General features: G+C 47.0%; 1 protein-coding gene across 1 annotated transcript in view; it reads left to right on the top strand.

Moving 5' to 3' along the window:
• Positions 1-24,167, top strand: part of CEP164 (centrosomal protein 164) — a 33,863-nt gene extending 9,696 nt beyond the window's left edge. Inside the window, 24 exon segments of the mRNA XM_065738419.1 lie at positions 1,974-2,414; positions 3,821-3,904; positions 5,360-5,443; positions 8,724-8,809; positions 10,346-10,501; positions 12,593-12,811; positions 14,029-14,160; positions 14,419-14,635; positions 15,195-15,272; positions 15,553-15,660; positions 15,946-16,068; positions 16,594-16,737; positions 16,950-17,033; positions 17,438-17,506; positions 17,868-18,046; positions 18,481-18,607; positions 19,016-19,083; positions 19,278-19,485; positions 19,940-20,044; positions 21,050-21,164; positions 21,738-22,103; positions 22,545-22,611; positions 23,147-23,254; positions 24,068-24,167. Coding sequence (XP_065594491.1) covers positions 1,974-2,414; positions 3,821-3,904; positions 5,360-5,443; positions 8,724-8,809; positions 10,346-10,501; positions 12,593-12,811; positions 14,029-14,160; positions 14,419-14,635; positions 15,195-15,272; positions 15,553-15,660; positions 15,946-16,068; positions 16,594-16,737; positions 16,950-17,033; positions 17,438-17,506; positions 17,868-18,046; positions 18,481-18,607; positions 19,016-19,083; positions 19,278-19,485; positions 19,940-20,044; positions 21,050-21,164; positions 21,738-22,103; positions 22,545-22,611; positions 23,147-23,254; positions 24,068-24,167 — 3,468 coding nt within the window.
• Positions 24,168-26,801: the final 2,634 nt, after the last annotated feature.

The raw sequence follows: 26,801 nt of genomic DNA, 5'->3' as shown, positions 1-26,801 counted from the left end.
AAGTGGCATAGTCATCCTCTTTTGGGAGATGAATAAGATGCAGTTTTGTTGGCTGCTGCCTGCACTGATTTTTCATCCATGAATTGGACACTTTTCCAAGAACTCGATCCCACTGGTATCCGTGTGGGTTGTTGGTTTTTTTTCCCTATTTGTTTTCCTCCAATTATGTTGATCACTTGGAAGTCTGGAAATAATGTGTTCGATAGGCAGAGATTCCATATTAGTTAGCATCACTCAGATGCAGGTGAGCTGCTTTATAGCTTGTGAAAAGATCAGCTAAAGCCAATTATAACCTGGATGGTTCTTCCTTGCCCCAGTATCTGTAGCAAATCCGTGGTCTCACACACAAGGAAAACCTCCTTTCTCTTCCAACTGTGTCTGACTGTCATAGTTTCCTATTCTGGAGAGCTACACTTGTCATCATTAAGGTGTAACATTAACAGAAGTCTTTTCTGCATCTGTCCTTAAAATAGAAATCTACCAGCTAAAGAAATTGTTCTGGGATGTTCTGGTAACTGAGGTAAATTTTACTGGAGAGAGGTCTTTGTGTGTGCAGAGCATCAGTGGATACACCTGTATATTATGTGTGCTCCCCAGAGGGAAAGATCTGTTTATGGCTTTTAAGTGAAAGAATCCTTGTTGGTCCCATCTGGCATGTCTTTTCTTGGACACTGTCGGCTGTCCTGGGGAAAGGCCCTCATGAAAACTCCAAACCAAATCTGTCCAAACAGAAGCACACCTAGTGTCATTCCAGATGCTCTTATCCCCAGATAAAAGGAAGCATCATGAAGATGGGCCCACTGGAGTATCACTAAAGGAATGGCACCATCACATACATTTTTCTTGGTTCTGGAACAGAGATGTTAGCCAGGCCTTTGAAAGGCCTCCTGTGGCTGGCTAGTGATTCAGTGGTGTTTGTGAACCTCTGCTAACCAGGCACTGAACTGGAAGCAGGCCATAAGCTTTCATTTATTACTTGGCAGATTGCAGGTGAGGCTCTGAACTGTAGTTTTTTTGGAAAGTACCCAGTGATTTGGTTTCTCTGTCCTCCCCTCTGCTCTGATTGATGACTCTCTCAGCCCTGAGAAGGTCTCTCAGACAAATGATGTGCCCAGGACAGCCTTTCAGTTTGCTGCAGCTCCGCGTTCAAAACTGACAGCGTTCCAGTTGCACTTTGATAAAAATACATCGTTAAAATATGCAGTCTGTGTATGGTACACGCTGTACGTGGATGCAGCTAATGTTTGACAAGATACCACAGCATTAATAAAACAGCGAGAAAGTAGGAAGAGCTAGCAGTTTTGTTTGCATACCGATGAGGGAACCTTTCCCTGCATCCTCCTGGCGATTACGCTTTTTGTTGTGAGTTTTGTGGGCCTCCCCACTGCTGGGAGATGCAGCTGAACCTTTGGGTGACTGAGTTATTGCTTGGGATTGTTTTTTCCCAAGGCCAGTGGGAAAAAAAAAACCCAAAACATTTCTTAGTCTAATATCTTAGTAGAGTTCTGAATCAAACTGGAACTTGAGTAGCAGTTTAAATCAGTGCCTGTTCTCAGCTTGTCCCACTGGAAACTGGGGAGGCTGCATCCCGCCTGCTCCTCTCTAGTTATTTTGTGTGAAGTTTCTTGCAGAACTTCCACTTCTCACTGAACAGACTCAATATAAAAGCCTACTGCAGAGCTCTCAGGGTCTGATGGTCCCTACAGCAGCCACTGCTCACACTTAGCTACTGGTGATTACAAAAGCAGTGGAGTAGTCTCAGCCCCAGGAAATGAATGAGTTTGTCTTAACATTCCTTTCCTTTGAAAGAGCCTGTATGAAAATAAAATCAAGCTGGTCTTGCTGAAGTCACCCAAAGCTTTGTGATTTTTTTGTTTGCTGTAGAAGAGCTCGTATTATTTTCACCCAGCATCCTCCCAGTGAGAGAGAGTAGAGAATGTTACAGCTGTAATTGTGTTTGTCTTGCTGCCTAGAAAGAGTCTTTAGAATCAAGACATGCTGAAGAAGGGCAAGAGTCTTGCTTTGATTCTGGCAACACATGTCCTCCAACTCCAGTTAAAGCCCTTTCCGGAGATGCTCACAATACCCTGTCTGACCAGAACAAAGAGGAATCTGATGGGAAACTCACTGGGAATGAAGTACTGGGCAAGAATGCTGCTGAGGTGCAAGGTGATGTCGCTCCAGCTGATCAGCTGCTACAATCTCTGGAGGAAGGGAGAAGAGCAGGGACAGACGTGCCTGGCAGTCCTGGGCAACCTCAAGCTGCATCTCCAGATGCCGAAGCTGCTGAAGCAGATCAGCTGGCAAGCCTGGCTGTCACCGTTGACACCATGTCTGCTGATGAAAATATAGTAAATGAAATGAGGGAGGAAGCAGCTGATGTGGAAGCAGACAGCAGGCTGGATGCTGGCAAAGTAAGTGACCTGCCTGCTGGGGTTGGGTTTGGTGTGGGATCTGCTGTGGCTGTTCCCGTTGCTTTGTAAGGCCCTGATTCAGGAAAGCATTTGGAGCACTCATTTTCTGTTAAGTCAGCATAAGTGCTTTCCTAATCAGCAGCGTGTACCTGTGAGGGGGTGCGGATGGCACAAGTGCTCTGAATTCCCAGCTTGGTTTTTTCGGTACTGAGCTAGGAAATATTCTTCTATGCATACACAAAGTGCTGTCCAAAGCAACTGACAGGCAAAAACCCTGGACTGTGACGCATGTTTCAAGTCTTAGAGGAGAAATAAGTCTCAGCTTTCAGTGCTGCCATCTGTACTAAGCAAGCAGGTTTTATAATGAAGTTCACACCAAGCTCAGCTGTCTCTACTGCTTTGTTTCTCTCCTTCTGTTGTTTCTCTCAGCTTATGTAGAGATGGGGCAAAAGTGTAAAGTGAGCTGCCAGCTGTGATGTTTACAGCTCTGCAGGAGGATGCTGAGAGGGAGGTGTGAGGTCAGAGTGGGGAAGGGCTGTACCTAGGGGCTGGCTCCTGAGCTGCAGCTCAGTCAGGGAGGAGAGCTGGCAGTCAGCACTGAGCTGCACCGAGGCACTCGGTTGTGCAGTCTCTGGCAGATGAACCATTCTGCATCACGAGATGCAGGTGGGTTAACAGCCTGGACCCTGCAACCATGGTGTCAGATGTGCACCTTCCAGTTCTGTTGCAGAGGTGTTGAAATGAGACCTGAGAAATGGTGCCTCTCCAACCTGTTTTCTCCCTGATAATTTTGGTGTTTTCTCTAGAGTGTAGTGTCTAAGAAACGATAAACTATGTAAGTGATGCTGGAAAAGATACGCTTTCCTGAAGAGCTTAAAACCAAAAATTACTGCTTTTATAAAACTCTGTTTACATGTTTGGTTAGGTCTGCTGGAGTCAGTGGGACTGCATGGGTGTAAATGTTCAACAGCTCTGTATCGTTTTGTTGTGACTAGGAACATAGGAATCTGCACTGCAGGCAGGGACAGCAAGGTGCTGTGTTTTTGAAGTCATGGAACAAGCCCAGTTCTGTGTGGCTTCCCAATTTGCTTGGTGGCCCAGGGGCTTCTCAAAACTGTGAAGGTCCTCGCAGAAGGAATGAGGCAGTAAGCAAGTGCCTTTATCAGGGATATTTGAAGAGCACTTCTTTGCCTTCCCCAGTCCCATCTCCTTCACGTGTCCTTTGTGGCATTCTGTGATTCCTTGTGGGTTACACCCTCAGTGTTTCCTAATATGTTCATTCACCTGTTTTAGTTCCTTATGGTATACAGAGACCGATCTGTCTTCCAGGTATCATTTGTTGTCTTTTTAGTTGGAAATGCCTAAACGAAGCTGCAGGGCTAACACATGTACATATCTCCTTTCAGCTTTCTGGGGTATCTGAGAGTAGTGAACTCATGGAGGACTTGCAGGCTTCTAACCACTTAGACCAGGAGCTGATCCAGCATGTGGTGAGTGACCAGGGGTTCCTTATTTCTTGTGGGAGGGCTCTGCATCCCTCTGGGAGCCCCAAGGTTACAGCCATCTCTTGCATCCCTAACTCATGTATTGACCATGCTGCTATGGCACAGGTCACTGGTGTCACTCTCTGCTTGCCTCTCTTTAATATTCAGGAAGACTCTTGGAAAACTGAAGCATCCTTTGCTTAGCAAATTCCCGGGCCTGCACAGACTGTATCAGATGAAGTGGCTTGGCCAAGAACTATCTGTATTTGGAGCCAGCTCTCACTCTGAAGTCCTCTAGCTCCAGAGCTGTGCTTCCCAGTTTGAAGCTAGACCCAAGTCAGGCACTCAGAAGGATTTCCAGGTCTGCCTGTGAGGTCCTGACATATGTATTGCCCTTGGTAGGAGGCTTGTGGTACTTCTGTAGTCAGGTGTGATGAGAGACTTGTACTGAGCAGAAATTGCAGAAAAGTGCAGGTTCATTCTGTGAGTGAGGTAATAGCCCTGGCAAAGTAGGTCACTCATAGCTGGGACTCCACTTGGATAATTGCAAAATGGAAAATCATATGCAATGTAAAATCATGCTTTAAGGGATGAAGCAGCTTTTTCTAAAGGAAATGTGTATGGCTGAGAGTCCTGGCTCCCGAAGGTTCCAGGGGGAGAACATAGAGGAGGGTAGCCCTGAGGTGAGGGGTGAAGTGCCCATCAGCATCTCTTCATCTCTGCAGGAAACTGCTGCTGCCATCTGCCAGTGGGAGCTGAGGCAGCATGGCCAGAAAATGGCTGCGAATATCATTATCTATCAGTGTTTGTATGAGCCCGTGTTGGCAAGTAGCTGCTGCATCAAACAATACGTTTTCTAGAGCTTGTTTATGGGCATGCGTGTGTGCTCTCTCACACGCTGTGTGTGCAGCCAAGTGTGTGAACCCACAGCCTCTGCCAGTAGGGAGAATTCAGAGTGAGTAGCCCGTGGGCAACTTGCAGGAGCTGACTTCTAGGAAAAAATATCTCAGAAGAGCTGCAACAATATTGGGAAGTAGAGCAGTAGAGGGTCACGGGCTATAGATGTGGTGTGTCATGTATCACCCGTGCCTGCTGTGATCTGTGGCATGGAAGATTGCATGAGGTAGTATGGCAAGACTCACCACTCTGTAGCAGTTCCTGCATTACCTGCGTGTGCCCCTTCAGCTCGGGAAACAAAACCCAACTTGCTGCTGTTGTGCTGCTGCCAGGGCCATCTGACTGCAATACAGATATAATCTGTGCTTGGATGAAGGCCTGAACCTCAGTGTAGCCATGCCCTGTGTCCTGTAAAGCTTTCTAATTGTAGTAGCACTGGATATTTGAGTGAAATTGCTGTCAGTGGGATGACGAACGAGGATTCCTAACTGTGTTCAGGTTTTTTTCTAATCTGTCAGGATCCCTCAAGGGACCAGTGCAGTGATCCTATTCTTTCTTCTTCAGGATGTGGCTTTCCAGAGTCGGTTTTCTGAGCGTGTATTGGATGTGAGTGCTCTGTCTCCTGCTTTAGGCAGCCCCCTGTGCAAGGTAAGTGCTTTATCTCTGATTGGAGACCAATCTTGGAATGGGCAGGTTAAAACACCACGTTGTGTCAGGATGAGGCAATTGGCATAAAGATTTTGAGGCAGACACAGCACTCTGACTTTAGGGGAGGGATTAGAGAAGCAGTTCTAGCGCAGTGCTGTGTGTGCAGAGATGCAGGGAGTTGCAGCCATTCCTGTGAGGGGCAGCTACACGAGTATCATACTCTTGGGAAGAGGTGGTTTGTGGGTGATGTGTGTGTGCAAGCTCACAAGTGTGTGCCTTCACTGCCCCCGGTACACGTGTAGATAACTGGTTTTCCTGGGAAGTGCTGGGAAGCAGAGTCTGTTCTGCTTTTTTCTGTTGTGAGTGCATTTGTCCTATTCTTTCTCTTCAGCAGATGAAGAGAACTTGTGTAACAAAGCACAGTGGCAGAAAATGAAGAAATGGAGGTTACCTTCCATTGACAGAGAGACTTAATTTTACATTTGCCTGCCTTGTCTGCTTTCGTGTAGGGGAAACAATAGGATCCTTTCAGTGAGTCTGTGGCATATAAAAGAGTGTACATATGTGTGTACACGTCTGCTTCCTCCATCACATTGGCCCCATATGTAGCTGTGTTAGGGCAGTTCTGACTGAAGATTACTGTGCCTCTTGTGATTTTTATCCTCGTCTTCTCAGCATGTTGCCAAGTTGTTCTCCTCAGCCCCACACTCCTATTGAGCCCTGCCAGCTATCCCTCTCCTGCTCCATCTCAGCTCATCAGCACATTGGCTGGGAGAGCGTGCTGCACAGCGAGGCAGAGGGTCAGGCTCCAGCTGGGGTTTACTCAGCCTTGCTCTGATTGTAAGTGAGTTGATCAGCTGCATTGGAGGAGACCTTGAGTGGCAAACTCACCACCTGTCCAGCAGAGAGGAGCAATCCAGTTTGTTAGGTTGTCTGGAGAATACACCTGTCCTCTTGTGCCTAATAATGAGCATAATCAGATGTGAAGGGAAAACAAAACATATGCCTGCTGTGTTCTCCCCCTCTCCTTCTTGCTACAGCACAGTCATCGTGCATACAAATGTCTTGTTGGAGCAGACACATTTTGAGTTTATTACAGCCTTGTCTTGAGGAGGGAGAGGTGGATTTGAAATGGTGCCCCCTGCAGAACTGCAGCTGCTCTTTTGTGTCAAAAGACAGAGGCTATTTTGAAACGAGACTCCAGATTGTTGGAATATGTTTATTTCCATGTAATGGACTTTGAATATACTGCCAAATTTATTTTATTTATTTATTTTTAAATAAAAAAGACCTCTTCAATGGCACTACAAGTGCACAATGTTGGAGGCTTTTGGTTAGTGTGTTCTGGCAGGAGCTGTGTTAGATTGCAGAGGCAGTGTGGGCTGCTGTCTGCTAGACTTGACTTCTCTGTTGGCAGTGGGAAGGTTGCTCCTTTCACCCTTCACTTAGCAGGCATTTAAAGTTCTGGCATCCTGCTTTGCTGGCACTGTTGTTGAGCTGAGGGTGATAGTGGTGAGGAGCTGGAAGCAGGCATGGCATCGGAGCTGTCACATGCTGGAGACCATAGAAATCCTCCTCTCAAGGCCCCTTGGGGACTGTGCTGTGCAGGGAGGAGACAGCCTAATCCTGGCTTTGTGTTGTGAGCATAAGGCTTTTCCTTTGGGATTCAGCCTGGTGTTGAGCAGAACAGAAAACCAAGCTGCCAGCAGTACTCAGTGCTTCCTGCGGACTGCTGGCAGTCCTGGGGCAACGAGAGGGGCAAGGCTCTGGGAATTTCACAGGCAGGGCTTAAAATCCAGCCCTTGTTCACTGCTGGCACGTGCTCTGTTCAGCTTCCCAGATCTGTTTGGAGGTTCCTGCAGTTTGGGATTTCTGGGGAGGGGTTGCTCCAGGAAGGTATGTTGGACACAGGAGTGCAGCAGAGGTCCCAGGCATGGGCTCAGCAGTGTTACCTGTAACTCATCATCTTTATTCCCCAGAAGATCTAATTCTTCATTTTTCTGGCTTCTTTTCTTTCTCAGGCAGAAGTGACAGAGCCTGTTTTGAGCTAGGTGATGTTTTCTGGGTTCCCCAGTTCTCAGGAATTGAAATCCTTATTTAGTCTGGAGTGGTGGGGAGCTGCTGGGAGTGTTCTGACCATGCTGATGTGATGGAAGGTGACAGCACTTGCAGGGAATCCTTCTGCTGTTTGCTCTGCTGAACATTTGCATAAATTACTGCTGTTTTAATTGTGTTATTTTGGCCCTGCTCCACATTACATTCCTGCATGGCAAGGGCTGAGCTCACCTGCTGTTTGTGGTCCCCAGGAATTTGTGGATGGGCTCTGGGGAGCAGAGATGTAGCGTCCAGAAATCTAAGCAGGCAGGATGAGCTGTTAGTGTTTTGGCATTTGGGATTGAGGGCTTGAAGAGGGAATCTGTTTCCCCTTCCTTAAGTGAATTACACGGTGTGTTTGTCTGCATGTCCTTGCTGGGGGGACAGAGATGCCTTGTAGATGGCAGGTGGGACTAGGAGCAGCTGACTATTTTATATTCAAATATTTGTCATTTTAAGTATTTCCTATTCCATAAGCAAGCCCCCTGAAGTCGATCTGAGTGTGTTATTGAGGGACTGCCTTTGTCAGCAGCATCCAGACTGATCTCTTCTGGAGAGAGTGTTCAGAAGTCTCTGGGTAGATGTGACTGCATGAAGTATACTGCCCATCATGGTCTGTGTAGGAGCCAGGATGCAGGGCAGGACTATTGTAATTCTGGTCACAATCAATGCTTCAGTTTTCTTTATGGCCACAGTACATTATTTCATGTTTGTATATGCGACATTCCAGCTTTAAAAGATTTGTCCTACATTATTCAGACAGTTTATGGATACTTGGATATGTAAGATGACCTTCGGGGGGGGGGGGGGAATAAACAACCGAAGCTGATGTTGAGAGTGTTTTGTGCTGGCAGAGAGTTCATCATCTGTACTGAAAAAACAACCCTGAGACCAGTAATAGCAATGCAACCTGGAGAGCTGCAATCCCTGATGTCTCTGTGCTGATGGAAGTGTTTCTCTAGGCGTTTCTGTGATATCTCAAGACCTTGGTTACATGCAAGAATGGAAACTGATGCATTCAGCTGGGCGTTCTGGAGTGCCCTGTGGATGCATTTTAGTCCCTGGTCTTGGTGCTGCTATGTTGGACCCAAGTGGTACTGCTTTCCAGTGGAGCCACTGTAAGGTCCTGAGAGGCTTTGATGGCAAAGGAGCCAGCAAACTCCACACTGTTTGCTTTTACCTGCAGGCCCAGGAGCTGAAAGAAGAGGAAAAAGACCAAAGCAAAGCCAGTACAGATGCAGAGCAAAGCAAAAGAACAGAAGCTGCTGAGAGGTATGGTACAAATGGAGCTAGAAAGGAGGCATAGGCAGCTCTAGCTCCAAGTGACTTTCCTGTCTTGTCTGTTCCTGCTGTGCTCAGGTCACTGTAACCTGTACAGGAGTTCCCTGCAGAGCACCCTGAGATCCTACAGTGTCTCAGAGTCTCTTCCATTCAATCGTTCTTTCCTCCCACCAACCCTTTAGTATCACCTCAGCAGATTTCAGCACTGTTTCAGCTTCTGGTTTGGAAGATGGCAGAACTGCTTCCCTTTCACTTCCTCATGACTACTCCCAGATGTGGAAGCTGGATTTTCTATTTTCCTTATTGCTATCTGGCTTTAACTTAAGGCTGTGAAAGTCACTCTCTTGCCATAATGGTCTGTGTTGTGGCATTGTGTTATGCCTTGTGGCACTTAACATAGGAAAGTTAGGTCCTAGCCACTGCCTGATAACAAACCTTGCAGGTTCTGGGACCCAGCCTCCCTCAGTGCTGGTTTGGCAGGAGAGTTCAGCTCCAATGAGAACAGTTCATTTCCACTTCCTTAGAGGAGTCCTAGAGCCACTTGGCTGCTGTTTGGCCAAGCATAAATGTTAAGCTATTTTGTTATCCTGCTGTATGGACATCTTTATAATGCAACAGCTGTAACCCCAGGAGCAGCACAGCTTTCCCAGCCTTTAGTTACTGTGAAGACTGGGCTGTCTAGGGGGGCTATTTTCCCCATTTGTGAAAACTTGTTTGAAACAACTGTAATATTGTGCTGATCAGAGAGCTCTGTGGTCTCTAGAGCACCTTGCTCTGCCTTTGAGAGTTGTAACATGTGGCATTTATAGATGAATTGTGTCAAAACTCTTAGCTTCCACACAGAGCTACACAGCATTCCGGGGCATTGGGAACCAAGCTGTTGCTTATGCCAGGAAAACCTGTGAACAGAAGAAGCTGCAGTCCATCTTAATGACTGCGTGCAATTGGGATTCAAAGCTTTGTGCTTGGAGGAGCTGTTCACATGAAGGTCCTTACAAATGTGTTCTGCCCAAGGAATTCTCTTTATCACTTAGTACCTGCTTCCCAGCTGTGAGTCCTCTCCACTCGCTCTGCCTGTGCAGCCACTCTGTGCTTGCTTAGACTCTAACAAGTAAACATGCCTGCCAATGTATTTCCATCTCTAATTTAGACAACAATGTGAGTGTTACTAATAGAGCTGATTTATTTTGAGGAAATTCTGTAAGGACTTGCAAAGAGAGGGAGGTAATCCAGCAAAGAGATTCGACGATCTGAGGTTGACAGACAAATTAAACCTTCAGCTGCCTGTGAATCTGGCAGTGCTTGAGGTGGTGTGAATGGTTTGGAGCTTTGTTGGGACTTTGGCAGCCCCATATTGGGCAGATGAGGCCCCTTGGCAGGCATGAGCTTGTGCTGCAGGCTGCCCATCTTGAGTCAGCTGTGCATCCCATCTTCCCTTTCTCTTTGTCTACTTGGGGCAATCACTAGAACCTAATCTGTACTAATCTGGTATTCTGTTACCTTTTTTTTTTTTTTTGTGCTTCAAAGTGAGAGGGATCAAAGTGGTTGTGAAGCATCAGAACAGAAGTGTGTCGCTTTAGAAAATCCCAATCAGGAGGAGGCTGTGGCCCAGGAGCTGGAGGAGGAGTTGCTGGATGACCTAATCAATCTGAAAGAACTTCCAGCACCGCAAAAAGCTTAAGGGCTTCATTTAAGTCCCTAGTGTTGTATGCATAGCAGCTTTTGTCCTTTTTTTCTGTTCTCCCCTTTATTTGAACTTACTATGTGAGGCTGGCACGCTAGGAGATGCGGTTTGGTGGGCACAGCAAAGCTTGAGAGCATCTCAGCATGCAAATCCAAGCAGCTGTTCTGCTGGCAAGAGTGCCAAGGTAACAGTCTGTCCTGGGGAGGGTGAGAACAGCAGCTCAGCCCTTGGGGTCTGTGGCACGGGACTGTGGTATGGAAAAAGATCTGTTTGTTTTATATGTGGAAAAGCCTCCTTACCACTGTCACTAATGAGGCTAAGCATTTATACACCTTAGATAAACAGTTTTTCACTGATCCTGAGTTTGCTTGCTGAGTAGTGCTGAGATGGGAAGGAGGGAGGGGGAAAAAAAAGTCCTCTCACTTTTAGAGTCACTGGCAGCACTGTTTGGTTTGGGATAACGAGGTCAGAGCAGAAGATGGTAGAGCTCAGTTTCTCTGCAAAAGCCAGTGGTCTGTCACAGTGCTAAATTGGTGGAGTTTGCTGATGGGTACCTGCAGTTTCACTGCAATGAAAGTTCTCAGTAGAAGTGAACATGCTGACTTTGCTTTCTGTGTCAAATGACAGATCAGGAGAAGTAATTGGAAAAACGCATCTATCAAGACAAAGTGGTGGAGTTGTTATCTTTGGTTTGAAGTCGAGCGCAGCATCTCCTTTTTTTTATTCGCAGTTGTGTAAAGGTGCACGTGTTGGTTGGATAGTTATTTGAACAAAAATTAGAGCAAAAAGAACAGATAAAAGGGTGGAAGTGCTTGAGGTGCTTTGCAAGGCAGCCTGATAAATGGCACCTCCTGTAGGTATCTGTGCAGTTGGCCTGGAGCATGCAGTGTTACAGGGGAGCACTAGTGAAACAGGATTTTTCCAGGACCCTGCTACCCTTTCCTCTCTCTCTGTTCTTTTGCTAATGGCTGCACAAGTAACCTTTTCTCTCTGACTCAAGGTTATATTACTAGAGCTGTTATTTCCCTGATTCCAGGCAAGACAGAGAACTCTGCCTTATGCAAGCAGTCTCAGAGCATGATGAGAAGACCTTGCTGCTTCAGTTTTCACTAGCACAGAATAAGAATTTTGTCCTTTAGACTAATCTTCATTTTTCCCTCTTCCCTTTCAGCCTCTTTCAGACCTTATGATTTTGTAACTCTATGTCTGGAAAAAAAAAAAAGAAAGAAAAAAACGTCATTAGAAACAGATCGGTTTTTAATTTTTGGAGAGCTTAGGGCTTTCTGTCGCCTAGGGCTGGCAAACTCCCAGCACACTTTAGATTGCAATTGCAGAAAATACCTGGTCCATTAGAAATGTACTGCCAATCCTTGGGTTAGAAACTGGTTCTGATTGCAATTGCTTTTATGGTCCTAGGCGGGATTTCATAGCTGCTAGATCCTTTGTGAGGTGAGGCTGTGTTGCCTTCACGAGGGGGGCTGTGGTGGGCCCAAATAAGAGTTGTTCAGGACCTATGTTCTGTTCAGACTAGGATTAATTCCTATTCCTATTACCAGTCAGAGTTCTGAAGTCAGTAAGAGTTCCAGCCGGTGGTGCCTGGGAACATCCCCAAGCAGTTATCTGAGGTAAAGTGCTGCTTGGAGCTTGGAGGATGTGCTATGTGTCCCTCAACAGCCTTGTAAAAAATGCTTTCCTGTGTCTACAGCAGCAAAAGTTCAGGATGTAAGGCTGGTGAGTTTGGCTGGCAAGCATGGGAATGGGTTTGTTTTCCAGGCATGTCGTAGGGAACAGTAACAGCATGAATTCTGTACCAAGCTTGTCTTCTACCTGCGTGCCCTCTGCCTGCCTACACTGCTATTCCTCACCTCCTGTGAGAGAAACAGCAAGTGCTCCACAGCAGCAAAAAAAGTGGCTGCAATCCAGTGGAGATTCTGCATTTCCTTTCCCTTCATAGAGAGGAAAGCTTGTGGAGAAGGTGGCTTTGAGATTTTTGGTTTGGAGGTGATACTGTGTGTGGGAATGTTGCTGGTTCCCATTGTGTTACTTAGTTCTCTCACCCTTTTACCAAAGGAGCTTTTTCTTTTTGATAGGCAACCTGAGAAAGGAATAAAACAAAAGCAGTCCTTAAACCAGTCCAGTGAAGAATCTCTGAAGGAAATAGCCAAAGAGCTGGAGAAAGAGATTGAGCAAGAGAAAATGCACTTACTGCAAGCAAAGAAGGAGAAAATCCAGCAATTCCAGGAGGAGATGAGGCTACAGGAGGAGGAAGAAACTCGGAAGCTTTATCAGCAGAAAGAAAAATCCCTCAGGTACTCTTTTGTTTTTCCCATTTCTCCAACTGAGTCTTTCCCAGTTGTGATTCATTGCTAGTTGCAGCAAGTTTGTGCTGTTATAGGCCACCTTGAAATGAGAGCTGCTTTGTGGAGCTGTGGGTGAAGGAGGCAGGAATAGAGCTCTTGAGGTGTAAAGGAGTATGGGGCTTCATGCTGCCAGTGACATTAAGGATCTGCACATACTGAAATGGGTAGTGGTCAGCTCTCAGTGCTGCAAATGCTCAAAGCAGAGTGCAGTCCTCCTGAGGAAAACATGCTCCCTTGTACAGACAAGAGAGCATCTTCCTTGTGTCCTGTCAGAAGAGCTATGATTCGATGCACATGCAACTTTCATAGAGCTGTGAACTTGTCTCTTATTGTTAACCTGGGAAAAGCTTCCAGTTCACTGCTTGGAGCTTTAGCGCCTGGCAGACTTTCAAATCTTGGGCTAAATGGTGGTAATAGGACTGGAAATTGGGGCATTAGAGGAGATGAGGTGACCTCAGAGGAACTGTTTGAAGCTCTGGTACTGTGTGTATTACAGAAGGACTTCCAAACAAGACTTTAAGGAATAGGGCATGGATTTCTATGTGCAAAACCCAGCCAGTGCAAGAAGATCTAATGGCAACCTGGGGAGCAGAACAGCAATAGGAGTGGTACCCTCTGTATTGGGGGATTTGTCTCTCAGGACTTGTATTGTAAGCACTTAGCAGCACACACCTGGCCAGAAAAGGTTCCTTGACATGAAGCACTGTGGGAATGCTGCCCTGGGCACAAAAGAGGACAAAAATTGCACCTGAAGGGAGAAATGTCTGAGCAGGAATTAAGCAGTGGGAAGAAGGGTGTCGTGGAAAAGCATGAAGCTTATACTAATGTTTCCAGCTACCTCGGCTGGGAATCTGCCTTCATTTCATAGAGCTGATTTTTATGTACCTGCAAAAAGGTGCCACCTATGGTGGTGATATAATGCACCTTTAAAATATACCACAGGAGCTTGATGCTCAGGGGTTGTGTCTCCTGTGCAAGCAGCCAAATTGTGAAGGTTTGGAAGGGAATTAACTGTCTGGAACCTAGGGAATGCATGGCTTGGGCACATACAGCTTGTGAGAGTTGATCTGTATGCCCTGGGGAGGTGGTTTGAAGGCACTACAAGCTTCCTGATCCTTTTATTTTTTTTCTCCCTCTTTTTATCTTCTTGGCTGCTCATCTCTCAGGACTCTGAAAGAGGATTTGGCAAAGGTTTCTGAGGAGGAAGAATTACGTATAAGAAAGGAGGAAACTGAGAGACTCTCAAAACTGCGAGCCACCATCACCTCTGAGACTGAGGCAGAGAAGAAAAAGATAAGGTGAAGAGTTTTGCCACAACAAGCAGGAAGCTGCCATCCCTAGGAACATGAACTGTGGGTTTGGGAGGGAAGCATCTTGCATGTCGTCAGCATCCTTGCTGTTTATTCCCAAGGCCTTTGCTGATGCACTTGCGATTCAAAGTGTGCATTGGTTCTCCATTTCTTCTGCAATTTTCATGTCTGATCTTCTCTTAGCTCTGTTTCCTAAACAGTACCAAATTCTGACTGGCTTCTCTGCTCTTGTTGCAATCCTACCAGGGCAGAGCAAGAGTTGGCACTGAAAAAACTAAGAGAAGAGTTGGAATGTCTGCAGGAAACGGAGAAGGAGAACTTGGAGAGGAAGAAGCAGCTTGCTTTGGAGAAAATGAAGCTGGAAATGGAGGAAGCTCAGCAGGAAGAAATGATCAGGCTGGAAAAAGAGAAGGAACAATTCCTAAGGGAGCTTAAGGAGAGATTAGAAATGGAAAAGAAAAAGGTGAGGCTTGTTTGTTACTAGCTAGTGCCAGACCCTTGCTGTTTATGCTGATCTGGCTTGCACTGCAGTGCTAAGGTTAAATAAGATTAAGTAACACCTGCATGTGCTTTGATAATGACTCCATTAAAACACAAGGGAAGGATGTTTGGCATGCTGTTAGAGCTGGGCTGGGGAGTACTCCCCTCATTTTTTTTACAATGGGGATTAAATATTCACATTGCATCTGAAGGAAAAAAAGATCATTGTTTGTCTTGGCTGAGCTAAAGCAAACTATCTTATCAGGCTAGACTACCTCTTGGGTGCTGCTTTAGCACTCTGGAGGGCTTTGGGTTCTTGAATAGAGGCAGTTCGTAGTCCTTCCATGGGATGGAATGACTTGAGATCCACTGAGATCTTCTGGAAGGGAAAACATCCAGAGAGGAGTATTTTGTATTGTTTTGAAAGGGGTTCACTGTGCTTTTGATGCCTGTGGATAGATGTTAATTGCAACTGCATCTTGTGTGGCATGTCCTTATAAATAGAGGATATTCAGCAAACTGTTTGGCTCATGTTCCTGTAGGCTGCAGAGGAGCTGGAAGAACAGTTTGCAACTGAACTCCAGCAGCTGAAACTTGCAGCAGAAGAGAAGCATCAAGAGGTAAAAGTGGCATCTTTAGAATGTCAATTGCTTTCTCTTTCCACTCTATCTCCAAGTGTGTTCAGGAAGGGTGGCATTAATTTTTTCTACTTCCTACACATGGTTCTGGTCTGGCTCAGCGTTTGGGTGTGTTCCAAGTGGAGGGCGGTGAGACTGTACACACTGATCTTTGCCATGTTTCTTGATCTTTGTAAGAGGGCACTAGAGAGATCTTGTCAGGAGGGTGACGAGTCTCCGTGGGTGATTTTCATGGCAGGTCATTTCTAGCCTGAAAACCCAGATAGCAGAGGCACAGAGGAGTGAGGAGGCTTGGCTGCGTGAAGACTTACAGAGAGCAGAGGAGAAAGTGCGGATGAAAGCTTTTCAAGTAGCAGAATACGAATGTGAGGCAAGTATTCATCTTGGATGCCAAAAGTTCTTTGCTCTCCTTGGGTGTTTGGTGAGGTCTGAGATGCAGAGTCCCCTGCCCAAGGGTGACAGTGGTGCGTATCAGGGGAAGGGGCATTCCTGCAGCATCTCCTTTCACAGAGTGCTTGTTTTCTATTATCTAGGCTGTGGCCTGATCCCACTTGCAAGGTTCTCTGAAATTCAGTCTTTCTGTTCTTGTGGGAAGCTGCTCTCTTGGGGAGCCAGTGCAGTGGTTCAGTGAGGCCTCTTTGTGTCGTCATTGCAGCTCAGCGAGCTTATGAGAGAGAAACGCCAGGAAGTGGAAAAAGACCATGAGAGGAAAATGGAAAGGATGAAAGAGGAGCACCAGGAGGTCCTAGCAAGGATTCGGGATCAATATGATGAAGAGGTACTTGTGGGGAAGAGCAGTGAACTGGGAGAGCACTGTTGGTCAGCTGGACTGCACCTGGGCTGGCACTGCTGCTTGCCAGCTCTGCTTATCATAGCCACTCCTGGAACTGGGACACCTCATTTGTTCTAGTGGTTTTGCTGCCATGTAAAGCAAGCTGAGGCTCAGGTTATGAGGTTAACCTGTCAAAGCATTCTGTGCAGGCAGCTTCCACATGTGTTTGTGGACCTCTGTACTAGAGAAGCTTTTTAGTAGTTTTATAGTTGCCTGTTCTGGAAAGCCTCTTGTCACACAGTCAGCAATGTGTGACAAAGCCCTAGACTATCGTGGGTCATTTCTTCTTTCCTGAGCCATCGTCTTAACAATACTGTGCCTATAAGCAAGGCTTTAATCTTACTGAAACAGATATTTACTGAGGATGTGTTGTGTGATGCGATGGTTACCCAGAGGTGACCAGAGGTTCGTGCTCTTGGCTCTCTGAAGAGCTTCACTCGGCCACTATTTCTTGTTTGTATTCTGTAACAGGAAAAAAAGCAGAGAGCAGAGCTGCTTGAAGGCCTGCAAGGTGAGATGGCACGTCTCCGACAGCTTCATGAAGTGGAGGTGAAAGCTCTGCAGGCAGAGTTGGATGAACGTCTGACCTCGTTGCAGCACAGATATAAGGAGAAGGTGAGGAGAGCACTGCCTGGCAGTCTGGGACTTGGCTGCTTTGGCCTGGATACTGTGATACCTTTATGCATCTGCCACCCTCCGTAGCCAATGGTAGCACAAGTACAGGTCATGCTCTCCTGATATATTTGGTTATCCCTCTGGTGGTAGAGCTCTACCTGCTGGGTGAACAGCTTGTGCCATTCACTCTTTAAGCTGATGTTTCTGCGCAGGAGAGAAGACTCCAGGATTCAGAAAACGAGCTTGAAATACGTGCGAAGGATCTTAAAGCAAAATCGGTGCAGCTTCTTAGCGAGGTGAGTTGGTCCTGTTGGGCTTGAGACATTTCCTTGCCTGAGCTGCTCCCCTGGCTGCTTCCTTGTGGGTCCTATCTACTGCCCAAATTACCAAGTTTCAAGATAAAACTTGTATCCTGAGGGCTAAGCATTCCTAGCACAGTCTCACAGTTAGTGCTGTTTGTCATGAAAGTCAGTGCCTTGAGTGTGCTCCCCTGCTTTGGGAGGCAGCGTACGAGCCCTCTGTCACTTACAGAATTGGATGGGAAGGGATGAAGCAAAACTGACAACAGCGTTTGGGTAAATTTGAGTTGTCTTGAAAATTAGGCCTGACTTCTGTATTTCAAGTGCTGCTGAGCATCAGCAGTCTCCACTACTGGCATCCCTATGATCTGATAGTCACCTGCTTTCTCTGCTGTATGTAGGAGGAGGCTCTGAGGAAGAAAAAGCAGCAGCTGCTAGATGAAGATGAACGGATTGAGCTAGAAAGAGATGTATGTATACCTTGGCTCTGGAGAGGATCTGTATTGCTTTGGTTTTGGGGAGGGTGAGGGAAATACACTAGAACCATGGCTTAAAAAAAACCAAAACATTGTTTTCTAAATTGTGAGTTTGCAAATTTCTTCCTGCCCCTTCAGCTTGGCCTGAAGAGCCATCCTGCTGGGGGCTTGGTTAGCTCAGAGATGTTTCCCCAAAAGAGCAGGCAGTCTTGTTCCCCCAGGATGGATGTGTGATGTGTGTATGGCTCTGGGACCTGCCATGAGCTGTGCAGGTAGTGAAGGTCTCTTGCACACTGTGTGCTTTCACTTGGTTGTCAGGGAAGGCTGAGAGCTTTGTTTGTTTGTTTGTTTCTAGGAAGCTGCTTTATCTTCTCAACTCCACCTAGAGGAGAATCGGAAGGAGCAGGCTGACCTTCTTGAGTCCATCAAGCAGCTACGTAAGGCTCTCCAAGAGCTCCAGGATCAGAAAGCTGAGCTGGAGGCCCAAGTGAACTTGTTGCAGACCCGAAGCCAGAGTCTGCAGAAACGTGACAGGTGTGTGTCTTTGTGTGAGAGATTTCCTCTTGTGCCCGAAACCTACCTGATAACTGGTGTTGACTGGAGGTGTTGCATGAGCAACAGTTGTGTTTAGGAGCCAGTGGCAGTAGGAGATTGACTTAATGGTAGTTGTCAAGCTGCATTGCTAGTGTCTGATGTACCCCAGCCCTGGATCTAGAAGTCTGTATCTGCAAACTGCTCTATGAAGTCTCACGTTTATTCCTGTATGTGGGAAGCTGTATGAGACAGCTGCAGTAAGCTGTTGTGAGTCCTTGTCATCAGTATGTTTCTGCATTCCCACTTATCTTTCTTGTCTGGCCCTTTCCTTTCTGGAATCTGGAGGTTGCTTTGGACACTTGCAGGTAGTTTACTGGGCTAGGAGGACCTGCAGTCTAATGAATTGCTGCCATTGTTGCCTTTTCATGTGGCAGTGAGCTTGAGGCAGCTGTCAGGAGCAAGCAGGAGGTTTTGAAAGGATTGGAGGCAGAAGAAAGTGTGGAATCTCCCAGAAGGAAAGCTGAGCTCCATGATAAAGACCCGAGAGAAACTATTCAAGCTGTGAGTAGAGCTGTCTGCTAAGACATTTGCCTTGTGAGATCTGACGCTGTAACTTTGTGAAAATTCCAGCCTTGGCTCTTTCTGCCTAAACTTGTTTCAGATGCATTGATGCATTCTTCTTTGCCAGAAGACATCAATGTTTTCTACTCTTGTTGCTTTCTGCCTAATATTAGGGGAAAAGGAGTGTGGGATGCCTGAGTGCCCTTGAAGTCAAAAGCAGGACTTGAGTCTCTTGCTTCTTAAAATAAAAAATATCACATAAAAATATCCCCAGCACTAGTCTTGGATCATGGCAATAATACATTGATGTTATCCAGAATTTTTGCCCCTAATTTGATTCTAATGGTGTCATAAGGTTCAGTTTTCTTGAACATATCTATCAGTTTTTGAAATGTTTCAATTCTTCAGCATTCATCCAGAGAGCCTGCTTCCCTGCCTTCTCAAAGCCGTGAAGACAGCAACTTCCAGTCTGATCAGTGAGTATCTGTGTACCAGCTACTTCAGAAAATGTGGCTCTTATTTTTGTTTTTACTTTTTTTCCTTGAGCCTTAGAAGCAAATGTTTTTGCTTGGCTTTATATGCATTGCACAGTTTAATTTGGGGGAGGGAGCTGCATGAGTCTTGTTTTCTGTCACAGAAAGCCAGAAGTCTACCTGTTTCTTTCTTACAGTGTCAGGAGCTACATCTCTGCTGAAGGAATCTCCATCAGAAAAGCCAAAGAATTCCTGGTGCAGCAGACCCACTCCATGAGGAAGAGACAGAAGGTACTGAAAGCTGCAGAACAGCAGTGGCACCAAGATATGCAGAAAGCACAAGAGGTGGTGCAAGATCCTGACAAGTCCCAGCTCCTGGGGGGAGTGCACAAGAACCTGGAAGAGGTGAGGCACTGAGCACTGGCAGGCCCCCATCCCCATCAGTAGGTGCAAGTTCACAGTTGTAGTTCTGCAGCAATTTCATTCTTGCCTGAAAAGCAACCCCTGAGTACTTGTCAGTTCTGCTGCTACACCAACCAAAGACAGGGAATCTTCATTTCCTGCAGTGACAGAGTGCTCCTATGTGCAGCTGTTAGCTGCAAAGCTGTCAACTCTGTTGGATGTGGGGTTAGGAATTGACACCCCTTTTTCCTTGGGGCAAACTTGCCTAAGCCATGTGCTTTCTGCACATTTCTTTTTGTTGCTCTGCAAGACTTGGGAGCAGTTTTGCTCCAGCAGCATGATTCCTTGTGCCAGGTAGAAAAGAGGTGGTGAAAATCACTGTGACCACTAAAGTAGATAATTTCCTGTTGTTTTTGGGTAATTTTCCTCCTTGGCATGGCTGTTTGATCCACTGCAGGAAGCCAAGCAGCTGGACAAGATGAAGTCAGGTATGCAGAAAGGACAGGTGCTGCTGAAGGAGGAAGAGAAACAAAGTCAGCTGGAGTCCTCCTCGCTGGAGGAGGTAAGCACAAGCACCCTGCTTGGACCTGCCCAGCTTTGCTCCCACAATTTGCAGAGCTGCTGGCCTCCTCCATAGGCAGGGGTCTCTGCAGGGCTTTTGGCCAGGTTGTGCTTTGGGAGCAGATTGATGGATCTGTAAGGAAGAGTGGGAGTGATGAGGCAAGTCAAAGAGCTGGAGAGAATAGCAAACATGGTGAGACAGTGATCCATGTGATTCACCAGGTCTGAGGTTTGAGAGGGAGAGTGTGTCCCATGACTGCAGCTTGCGAGTCAGGGCTGCTGGCATCAGGGCTTGAGTTGGTTGGGAAAAAACTCTGCTAAATGAGCCCTCAAGCTTCTTAGGTCAGAAGCAAATCCATGTTATCGCTGATATGCAGAATGTGATATGAACTGAATTCTAATCAGAATTGTTAGATATTTTATTAACTATCTGTATCTTGGGCAAGGTGGCAAATATTTCCCTTTGCTGATGACTTCTGAACTCAGTATTAAGCATGTGGCCAGAAAGCAACCTGAAAAATCTGCATGATTTTTGCCCAGAGAGAACAAGGCTAGGTCACCTCTTGTGCTTTGCTTTCCTGTTCAGGACAGCCCTTGGAATCTGCCCAGCTCTGCCCATGACCATGTGGCCTTAGGGCTGTGGTGTAGATATGAAAGCACAAGACTTCTGGTGGCCAAGCACACTGAGTTGGTGCAGAGAGATAACCCAGCCATGCAAGGGATAGAAGGCATATTTGATGCACAGAACATTTTGACTTCTGCCTAGAGGGGCCAGTTCATGTATCTGTTAAATTTGTCCTCCAGTGAATGCACATGCCTCTTCCAGAGACCAAACAGTTTCTTTACTTTTCAAATGTTGCTGTTGGAGCTCTCAAGGCTCTCCTTTCACCTGCTTTGTGCCTGACCATGCAGACCTGCCTGCTCAGATGAGCTGTAGGCAGTACTCCAATGGCTTTCCTGTTCAGAGGCAGAAAGCAGGTTTTATATGCAGCATTTTCCTTATCAGCTTTCAGATGAAGATACGCTGAACAGTGTTGCATGCAAGAAGATGGTGACTTTTGATCTCAGCAACTCTGAGGGCACAAACAGCGTGTCCAGTGCAAACGTACACCTGCCCAAGTGTAAGTTTCTGACTGGTTTGATGTTCTGTGCCCGATGCTTTTGGCAGTGTCTGGCTTTCCCTTTTGCCTCTCAGACTTATTTAAGGCTGTTCCTGTTTGTGCTCATTTGAGTCCAAGGCAGCTTTACTATTTATGACTGAGACTGCTCTGTATATAAAATTTTGCTTGAAAAACTTATTTCCTGCCTGTAGCAGTGTACGAGAGGGATGGAATCTGTGCATGAACTTGCCTCTTAAATCTACCCCTATTTTTATTGTGGAGTATAAAATGTGCCTTTATCTGTTCCTTCTCTGCTGCTACAGAGCTGTCATGCTCTTTCAGTGTCCAGACGTCCTCCTCACATCTCTGTCAGGACGAGCTGCTGCAGTTTCCCATATCTGCTGCTGTGTTTTTCTATTTGCCTCCTTTCTTTCTTTCAAATGATTCTTTATCTCTGGTGCTCTGTATCTCACTGAGTAGAGATTGATCAAACTCAGCTCACTGTGACACAGTGCAGAGTGAGTTTTCTCCTTAGGAGACAGTGTCTCCCTCACCTTCCCAGCCATGCCTTTTTTCCCTTCTCTCCTCTGCTAGCTGACTTGAGAATGGAGGTACAGATTGCCCTACAGCAGGACAAGATCCAGTACTTGACAAACTCCGTGCGACACATCACTGGTGAACTGAATGGGATCCTCAACGTTCTGAGTTCTCTGAACATCCTGCAGTCCCCGCTCTTCACTTCATCGCAGCTGCCCCTGCAGGTGCCCTGTGATGGCGTTTCTCTTTCTGCATATACCTCCTCGGCAGGATTGCAGGCTGGTGCCTCCTCAGGGCCCCACGCAGGAGTGTCTGTGCCCAACCAGTGGGCCTTGGGCTCTGGGCTCAGCTCCCGTCGCTCCTTCCAGGCTGAGCGCTCAGTGGACCGCATCCTGGCAGAGAAGTGGCGCAAGTACTTCCCAGGTAGGTCTCCTGTCCTTACTCCATCTCACTGTTTGCTTATGGCTTCCAGTTTCAGTCCTGCACATTCTTATCAGCTCATTGTGCCAATCTGCATTGCTGTTAAGAGTAATGTTAACAAGATCAAGAATGAGATCCTCATTCCAGGTAGTGCAGTGTATGTCCAACCAGGTTATCCTGCCTCCAGAACAGTTTGACTCTGATACATGCACAAGAAAAGTTATTATGGGAATGAGCAGAAAGGAATCCAGATCTTCACCAGAAGCCTCCCGTGGGTTGGAGACAGAGATTCACCCTCTCAGTGTCCTTAATAACAACATTGATATCTTGGCAGATGACTCTGCTTGTAGGAACAGTGTGTCCATAACACACAAGGCAATTGCATTCAGATTTAAAGCCTGTTGATTTTTAGGGGAGGACCAATATTTAATGTCTGTTTCCCAGGTGGGTTCCCATCGTGCAGTGGAAATCGTGGTCCTTCAGACAACAAGCTGGGATATGTATCTGCACGGTAAGTGTCCTTTTGAGTGTTCTGTTTTAATTGTGCTGCATTTATTTCTCTGGAATAATTTTTAGATCGGATGATTTTCTTACTTGTTCTGTGAAACAAGCTGGATATTAAGAAGATGAAGTAGAGACTGTTGGTTACTCACTGCCACATGCCTTGAGGCAGCAGCTTTATTTCAGAAGCCAGAGTTGTGCTGATAACACTAACTCCAGGAGCAGGATCCAGGTCTGCCAGCTGTCTCAGGCAGAACTCAGGCTGCCTCTGCTGTGGCAGGTGACACTGGAGGGGTGACACTGGAGGCTGCCACCTGCGCCTTCCTGATGCTACACAGATTGAAGGAAGGACAGCAGCCTGATGGGATGGGGGGGCTGTTGCTGCTACAGCCCTTCTCTGTGATGTGATTGGGCAGAGCGTTCAGAGCTTAGATGAAGTTGCTTGCTAACCTCAGCTCTTTCTTTAGCCATGCTTTTTCTCATCTCTGGGATTGTTTCTGTCTAAGCCTCTTTCTCACTTCTGCTGTCTTTTTCTCTCACAACAGTGAGCAGATGCGCATGTTCCGGAGCCATGAGTCAGGCAAGATGAGTATTCGAGGAATGATTGAGGCCAACAGGAAATGGCTGGAAGACTTCAAGAAGGATTCAGTGTCGTATCCTTTGCCTGCATTTGGTCTCTAATTGCACTCTAGCTTCCTGTAGCAGGTAGGAGGAAGCAGCAGGAGGTGAATGAATCAGGAGCCACTAAAAGATTGAACAGCAATTTTGAAGCCTTAGCCTCTATTTTAGTGTCCAGTTCTGCAAGAGAATGTTGTTTAGCAGTTGAAGCACGAGTGACCTGGTTTTTCCATCTTTGAGCTGTACTTACCTGAGATATTCTCCCCTCCTTTTCCATAGTGGAACACAACAGTTGGAGATGGTAATGTGAGAATTTTGCCTCGTGCTGTAGGCATGCTGTTGGTGCAGCTGACACAGCCTAGCATCAGGCAGCCTCTGCTGGGCAGCTTGGTGTGAGGGAGCCATGAGGTGCAGTCAAAGCTTTGTGTGGCAGCTGTGGCTTGCAAGGTGAGATGGTCGCATGGCTGTGCAGGGAGAGCCTGGACTCTCTGGTGGAGAGTTGTCCTGTCCAGCTCAATTTGGAGATGTATAAATGAGTGAAACCTAATGGGAATGTTTCCAGGTTTGTGTCGTAACAGCATTATGCTGTAAGTATCTCCTTTGCGGTGTACACTGATATTAGCAGCAAATCCCTGAGGCCCTCTGGTAGCGCATGCTGTCCTGAGCACAGTGCTCCTTTGAATTCCATAATCCCCCTCTAATTCCATTTGACTTGGATGCAGCAGGCTGAAGGCAGCACGTGTGCTTGAGGCTGGTTCCTGCCCCTCAGTACCTGCCCTGTCTCCTGGCTGTGCTCATGCCTGCTAATCCCTTGTGTAAGCCATGCTTTTCCTTCACCCAGCTGTCAGACCTCTCTTCCCAGGCACAGAGAACCGTCCTGCCAGCAGCTCCAGCCTATTTCAACTAGGGCTGGATGAAAACAGACAAATTAAAGTGTACCGGTGCTGAAAGGTGTGGCCCTCTCCTTGGTGTTCAGCCCTCAGTTCTGGACACGTGACCTGGAGAGATGGTGACTGAGAGCTGTGCAGCCTCCCTAACAATGCAGCTGATTTTGGTGACACCCAATCATCTCTGTCTTTGTGTTTTGTCCTTGAAATGAAGTTTTTTAACAAGAGAGCAGAGGGGGGAGGAAGTGAGCTTCCCAGGTGGATTCTTCTCTGGAACACTTGCACACTTCTCTGTGTCCAAATATACTTTTATACAGTGTCTCTTGGACACTTCTCTGTGTCCAAATATACTTTATAGACCGTTTAATCCAGTGTTGAAATATCAGGGCTTCAATAAATCAACAGTTCTTTCATTAGTATTCTAGAAACCGTGAGACGTAGCTGTGAATCACGGAGGACTTTGAGTAACTGGTCAAGGGGGAGGACATGAATCTAGCTGAGACTTTGCGAGAGGAAATGTATCAGGAAATGAGCCCACACTGATGCCCAACAAATGCTTAATTACAGATGAGCCAAGTCATCTGGCTTTGGTGGTGAGGGCATGAGCAGGGGAGAAGGGACAGCAAAATGGCTGCAGAATTGGGAAACAGCAGATTTTAATCTGGGAAACGTTCCTCTCTTCTGGTGTGGAAACAATAGGAACAAAACCAAGGATGGTTTTCATGGCAGATATTGAAGGAAAGAGCTCCCTGCATCCTCCTCTTCCTGCCAGGCTGCCCAGAACTGCACAGCATAACTGTGCTGTGGGAGCTCAGCTCACGTATTATAAATGTGCTGATGGCAACGCAGAGCAGGAGTGGCAGGAGAGCACGGAGAGGTTTCTGCTGGTGCAGAGCTAGGGAGCTCAGCCCAGTGTGACTGCGAGGGGACAGAGCCCCATCTGTGTCCTTCCCTGCCCTGGGGAGGGGGATGTGGAGCTCAGCAGCTGGGGCTCTTCCTGCACAACAGGAGCTGAGCACTGGGGCCAGCCCCACTGCTTGGAGCAGCTCTCCCAGGGCTGTGGAGCAGTGCTGAGGGCTTGGCGTGTGTTGTGCTCTGACATGAGCTCACACCTCAGCAGATGGCAGTGGTTGTGGTGCTCTGGGTGGGCTGCATCTGGAGCGTGGCACTGTCCTGCTGGCGTGCAGAGGTGGGAGGGGGCTGATTGAGCAAAGGGATGGGGGGGAGAAGTCAGGCCATGCTTTCATACTGCTAAGTGGGAAAAGTGGTATTTGGTTGTTTTATCAGTCATTCCTCCAAGCTGACTTTAAATATTTAATGCTTAAAAAAAAAAAAAACACCCTGTACCATTTGCTATTTTGTCTGATGAGAAGTCTGCATTTCAAGGGATCCCATCTGTGAGAAATCATCTTCAAAGTCACTCTCTCTGGAGGCAGCTGATGCAGGGAGGATGGCGAAGTTGCCGTTCTTCACCCTTCAGTGCTGTTTGTGCTTCTCAGTGTGGCTAATGATGTGCAGTGGAGTAAAGCACAGCTCCCCCTCCTGCTTTGCTTCCTGGCTGTTGTGTGCTGGCACAACACTGCAGCAGCTCACGCTGTGAGGGTGGCAGGGGAATGTTTACATGCAAATAGGAATATATTTTTGATGAACATTTTCAAACTCCTCAGGAAGAATGTCCGTATTTGCATTTATTTATTTAATTTTTTTGGCTGAACTCCTTCAAATGTTCTGAATTCCTCAGCCTGCCTTCGTCCTGGGACCTCCTGCAGCAGGTAACGTCACCTCGTGTGACCACAGGGACTGGCAGCTGTCTGGGGCAATCCCTCCTCCATAGGAAGGGATGGATGGAAATGCAGATCTCCTGGCTGCTGTCAGATTATACCAATCCCTTTTCTGTGGGGGTTTTGCTTTTGATTTCCAGGCTGTTGGTGGAACGCGCGGTGGAAGCTCCAGTTATTTTGGTCTTATCTTGGAGTTCTGGCTCCCCGAAGGTGTGGGGAGGTTGTCAGCCTGGTGGATGCTATACCCAAAGCCGTGCAGCTGAGCTCAGCCCGCGTTCTGAAAAGCAGATATTGGTGGTGTGGAGAAACGCCTGCTTTCTTAGCAATAATACATTTTGGAACATGTTTATCCTTCCCGTTGAAACTTGTGATCGCTGTATCTGGTTTTATAAGCAAATTAAATCAGCACGAGTCTGTTTTGTATGAGGTGACGTTTGCGGCTTTATTTCTCCTTACTGAGCTATTCACTTGTAGCCCCAGATAGCCAGCTCGTTCTTACCTCTCACATCTTCCCCTCGCTTGTCTCCAGGTTGCTTCATGTTTTGTCTTGTCAAGGTCATCTCTGGCAATTTTCAAGACCACTTCAGCTCCCTGTAGCTTTATTACCATTATTCTATTAAGTATCTGGCCACGGTAGCAAACGCAGGGGCAGATAGAAAGCTAAAAAACAAAACTACAAAAGCAATTCTTCACGGGGCTTTCAGCCAGCAGGACAGCTTTTCATGGGCTTGTACCCTGCCCTTTTCATAAAACTGTCATCCAGACTCATTACAATGGTTGTCTCCCTCCTGAGCTTCGTGTCAAGGCTGCCAGCCAGGCTGCATGCCGGCAGAGCAAGGCCGGCCCTGCGGGAGGTGCAGGGGGGGTCCGGGTGCTCTCCTGGCTGCTTTGTCCCTGCCCTGGCTCCCTGGGGA

This window comes from Cyrtonyx montezumae, unplaced genomic scaffold, assembly GCF_038088225.1.
Source record: "Cyrtonyx montezumae isolate F1298 unplaced genomic scaffold, pur_monq_1.0 scaffold_22, whole genome shotgun sequence".
In the NCBI taxonomy this organism is placed as follows: domain Eukaryota; kingdom Metazoa; phylum Chordata; class Aves; order Galliformes; family Odontophoridae; genus Cyrtonyx; species Cyrtonyx montezumae.
The sequence above is the reverse complement of the archived record's forward strand: the minus strand, read 5'-3'. Positions and strand labels throughout refer to the sequence as shown.